At 40.6% G+C, this 5,056-nt stretch overlaps 1 protein-coding gene across 1 annotated transcript in view; it reads right to left on the bottom strand.

Annotated features, from left to right (window-relative positions):
• The window catches only part of chchd7 (coiled-coil-helix-coiled-coil-helix domain containing 7), a 10,566-nt gene extending 6,571 nt beyond the window's left edge, over positions 1-3,995 (bottom strand). The window contains exons 1-2 of the mRNA XM_007576562.2: positions 3,895-3,995; positions 3,687-3,785 (exon numbers count right to left, since the gene is read on the bottom strand). Coding sequence (XP_007576624.1) covers positions 3,687-3,785; positions 3,895-3,948 — 153 coding nt within the window. The 5' untranslated portion in view covers positions 3,949-3,995. The remainder of the gene's footprint in view (positions 1-3,686; positions 3,786-3,894) is intronic.
• Positions 3,996-5,056: the final 1,061 nt, after the last annotated feature.

Genomic DNA, 5,056 nt, shown 5'->3' with positions numbered 1-5,056 from the left:
TTGAGTTTGACACACATCGTCTAACCGGAAGTCCATGCTATCAACCGTTTAGTGATTGTAGCTTTTGTGTTACACCCAGTGTCAGAATTTATCCTTTGCCGTCTTGGGGAGGGGTTGTAACATTTCCACAAGCACAATATGAAGGGAACTCATGGGATTGGGACTGAACAGCTGTGTAGCCTTAAGAAAACCAGTAATGAGTGAGGCTAACCATAAAAAAAAGGCTTCAATTTGCCAGAGAGCATAAAGAGTAGATTGGAGCACTGGAAGAACGTCATGCGGTTTGAGTCCAGATTTACCCAGAGTTCCAGATTGATGGGCACATCGGGGTAAGAAGGGAAGCAAGTGAAGAGATGCACTTACCATGTCCATTGCCTACTGTAGTAGCCTGTAGGATAGGGTTTCTCAATGGGGGTGGTACTGCTCAAAGGGGGTATTCAGGGGACGGCAGGGGACCTTGGTAGAAATATTTACAAATGGGGATTGCTGCAATTCTTCTGGGGGTGATTTACTCAAAGGTAAATTTTACACTTTACATACACAACAATAACAATTTAGACTTTGAGCAACTGTGATGTGTAACATTAAAACATGCATGACTGCAATTGTATTGATGGTAGCTTTTCTTCTCTTTGTTTCTGTTAGCTTCTTGGTGCAACTATTCGCTCCTGCCACTGGTGGGTTGATTGCACTGTCAGTTCAGCATTACACCGGCCACTGGCCTTGCTGTGATTGCTGTGATTCAGGTCTTTGGTGTCTGGTTTTCAAATATTTTATGTTCTACTGTAAATTTTTGGACATATGCTTTAGCAGTGCTCTGGTCATGTGGAAGCAGCAACTTATATTGAAAAGGGTTTTTAATGTCTGTCTTGATGCTGCATGTTTCCAGGGAAGGCCAACAACGGAATATCGCTGTTATAAACATGCAATGACTAAAATCACAACATCCCTCTGAAAAACTAAACAAAATAAAGAAAACCTCCTGTGATGGAGAGAGTAAGTGGTCTCTCTATCATGGAGAGACCACTCCATGGTGATCTCTCCATGGAGTGGAGAGCACGATAGCTGGTACTATCGTGCTGGCAACGATAGTACCAGCACTTTGAATTATTTTTATCAGCATACTGGGATTTTTTCCATTGTTGTAAAAGGTTTATGTCGGGCTGCCTTTCCCCATCAATACATTCCCCGATAGTTCCGCAGAGTAGGGGGTAAAATAAAAAACAGACGTACACATTGGATATGAATACAGAGAATCTAACGCCGAATAGTGAAAGATCAAGAGCTTATGAATGGCAGATCAGGTGAAACACATGATGATTAGGCAGCACAGCCAGGTGAATGGCAAGTTGAGTGAAGATTACTGGTGGTGGGCGGCAACAAAAACGGGAGGCAAACTAGTAACAAGAAACTAAAGGGGACATAACAATAAACCAAGCAAGGATAATACTAATCAAAGGAAACTGGAGAGAAGAGGTGGAGAAGGTTCTCTGCACCTGCTTCATGGCAGTTGCACGGTTGCTGAGCGAATGGCTCTGCAGAAGGTCGATAAGGCTGCACAGATGTCTGTGGGGAGCAGCCTTCTCTCCACCATGGACCTACATACTACAATGCTGGAGGAGGGCACTCCACATCATGAAGGACTCCACCCATCCAGCACAGTCTGTTCCAGCCCCCTCCCTCAGGCAGGAGACTGAGGAGCATCCAGGGAAGACCACCAGACTGAGAAACGGTTTCTTCTCTGCAGTTGTCAGACTGCTGAACTCAAGTTCAAGTACCCTAACTCACTCACTCCTTCATGCATTCAGTCACACAGTACTCCATTATTTATTTATTAGACTTCTTGATCTGGGACCCAAGTCAGAATTTCGTACCACAAGTAAGAAATTGTGGAATGGTATGGCTTCTTATCTGCAGTTTACATGCATGGTCTGAGTATGGAAACAGACGCTGAACAGATCATGGTCACAGAGACAAACTACTGCTGGCTCTAAATCAAAGTTTTGCCAGACCCAAGGCCTGCCCCTACCCAATGACTAGTAAGCCTGTGTACTATGGTTGGAAATCAAAGCTGCAGCTCTGTGCAGCTTTCACAGAGGTGCACCCTGTGCAATATATAAATGGATATATTGCATTTATATCCATGTGATATAAATATATTGCGTGGATCTGATATACTTATCAGATTCACGCATCTGATAAATATATGGGTGAAACAGACTTTACTGTTCTCCGGCATATTGTACTGTTAAGGTACCATATGCCGGAGATCCGGCATGGCGCCAAAGTGCTATCAACTGTATCCAGGACAGCTGGATATCCTGGCTTTATTTAGCTGTTGTAGCCGTTATAAAGTGGCCTGGGGGTTTTTTAATGGAAAATTAGGTAGCACTTTATTTGACGAGGTGTGCATAAGACTGTCATGGCACTGTCATAAACATGACATAACACCTGTTATGAACATAAGGAAGTCTTTATGAATGTTTATGACAGTTGTCATTAAGTGTCATCCAGTAAATAATGACACTTTTAATGCAAAGTTGCTTTAAAAGTTGCATTGAAAAGTCCATTAAAAGTCCCAACTTTGCATTATTTTGTAAATNGAGTGTTCCCTTTATTTTTTTGAGCAGTGTATATGGGCGAAACAGACTTTACTGTTCTCCAGCATATGGTACTGTTAAGGTGCCATATGCCGGAGATCCGGCATGGCGCCAAAGTGCTATCAACTGTATCCAGGACAGCTGGATATCCTGGCTTTATTTAGCTGTTGTAGCTGTTATAAAGTAGCTCAAATCGAGATTTGAGCTACTTTCCTGGGGGTTTTTTAATGGAAAATTAGGTAGCACTTTATTTGACGAGGTGTGCATAAGACTGCCATGACACTGTCATAAACATGATATAACACCTGTTATGAACATAAGGAAGTCTTTATGAATGTTTATGACAGTTGTCATGAAGTGTCATCCAGTACATAATGACACTTTTAATGCAAAGTTGCTTTAAAAGTTGCATTGAAAAGTCCATTAAAAGTCCCAACTTTGCATTATTTTGTAAATTATGACACTTTAATGCAAAGTTGGCATTTTTAATGGACTTTCAATAAAACTTTTAAAGCAACTTTGCCTTAAAAGTGTCATTATTTACTGGATGGCACTTCATGACAACAGTCAGACATTCACAAAGACTCCTTCATGTTCATGACAGATGTTATGTCAGTCTTATACACACCTTGTCAAACTGTTCCCAAAAAGGATATTTGATTTCCACAAGAAAATGACACAAAGTACAATACTGTGTTATGTCAGTCTAGCCAGAAAGCCTGGCTTATTTTATCCAGGATATCTGGAAAATCCTGACTTAATCTGCTACATGTTAATCTGTTGAGAAACAGCCCTGAACAGGAAAGGAGCTTGGATCTTCTACATATACCTGACACAGGTAACCGGTCCGAGCATGTGATCTACATGAAATATCTGATCTGCCAAATGCACCATCATGTAGCCTATTTTTCTGTTGTAGCCCCAGAAGCAATTCTGTTCCATGACCTGACTGACCATGTAACAACTCCACTCTGGCACACAGCACTACAGAAGCCTGGTGTGAATTCAGACTTCTAAATGGTTTATTGTGTGTTGTTTATGCATGTTCCTTTACTTTCATCCTGATGTTGAAATAAATAAACTCACCCAATATTTTCTGCAGTTCTTGTATCTCTGGAAGTAAGCTGAGCACTTGCTCCTATCATAGTTGCAGGTGTCCAAACACTTGTGAGAGGCATCACTTTCCTGAAAGAGTCAATGTAAATGTACTGAACTTATATAGGATCAGTTCCAATCATAGAGCAGCACTCACTATCATCAACGCTGTCCAGCATGGGGAGGATCAATAACTTACTTCTAAGCAGGGGTTTATGTCCTGGTTCGAAATTTTTCGGGACGTTTTATCCATTTAGATCTGTGAAGAGAAAAACAAGAAAGGTTCTAGTTTTGAAATTATTTGTTCTTAGGAAAACTTTCAACAAGTGAGTGATCATTGTTTAAGTTTAACTAGGACAACTTCCTGGAGATTATACATATATACATATATATATGTAAAATCTTTGTTGTTTGTTGTAGTAGTTACATGCTGCAGCTTTAAGCAGACATTTGGTGTGAGGTCACTGCTGAGTGGAGATTGAGCGGCGCTCCGTCTGTGAAATATTACTACCAGTAGCGCGTATAGCAGCGGTCCAACAGCAAGATCACAACCAGCGTCCTACATCACTAGCTCGTTGACTTATATTATTTTGCGAGTTATTTGTTTAGCTTTTTGACCATCATGCTCTTCCGGGTGAGTGTTGGTAGTTGTGCGCTGCTTAACCTGCTATCTGGCGGCTCCAGATGTTTTTTTTTTTGTTTTTTTTTACCTGTATTGAGCCTCGATATAGCCAAATTCTGTCAAGTGTTTGTTTTTTTTTATATGTCATATCAGACTCGTTGTGTTGATGCATTCTGATTTCACCCTCGAGGTAATTTTCCGTCGCAACATGCAAACTTCCCCATTCACTTTTGTGTTAAAGTTCCTCACCACATTGCTTAGCATTTTTTGCCACCTGCTTGCACAGTGAGAAGGAAAGAGGAGATCAGCTGCACATGCAGGCTGCAAAGTGAGACACAGGTGATCGGTTTTGGTGATCAGCAACACGAGACAGTGATCGGCGATCACCGATCATATATTTTTTCACGGAAATCGACCAATTATGATCGGTGGCCAATCGATCGGCACACCTCTAAGGTTATCTCTTAATAGAGAACTTTAGGGTACATAGCTGAAACGGGTCACACATATACTGATGCAAACCATATACAACATCAATGCAACTTCAAAAAAGATTTTCAAAAAGATTTGATTCAAAATGACAATGATGGAAAGATGCATTTCAATTAAAGATTTATCAAAAAATATTAACATTGAGATAAAAATCTAAATCTCTATACATTTTAAAAAAAGAAAATTATGAAGAAGAGACATGACACTGAATAAGTCATATGAATGGCCTATTCAATGCCATTGTTAA

This window comes from Poecilia formosa, unplaced genomic scaffold (genome assembly GCF_000485575.1).
Source record: "Poecilia formosa unplaced genomic scaffold, Poecilia_formosa-5.1.2 Scaffold410, whole genome shotgun sequence".
In the NCBI taxonomy this organism is placed as follows: Eukaryota; Metazoa; Chordata; class Actinopteri; order Cyprinodontiformes; family Poeciliidae; genus Poecilia; species Poecilia formosa.
The sequence above is the reverse complement of the archived record's forward strand: the minus strand, read 5'-3'. Positions and strand labels throughout refer to the sequence as shown.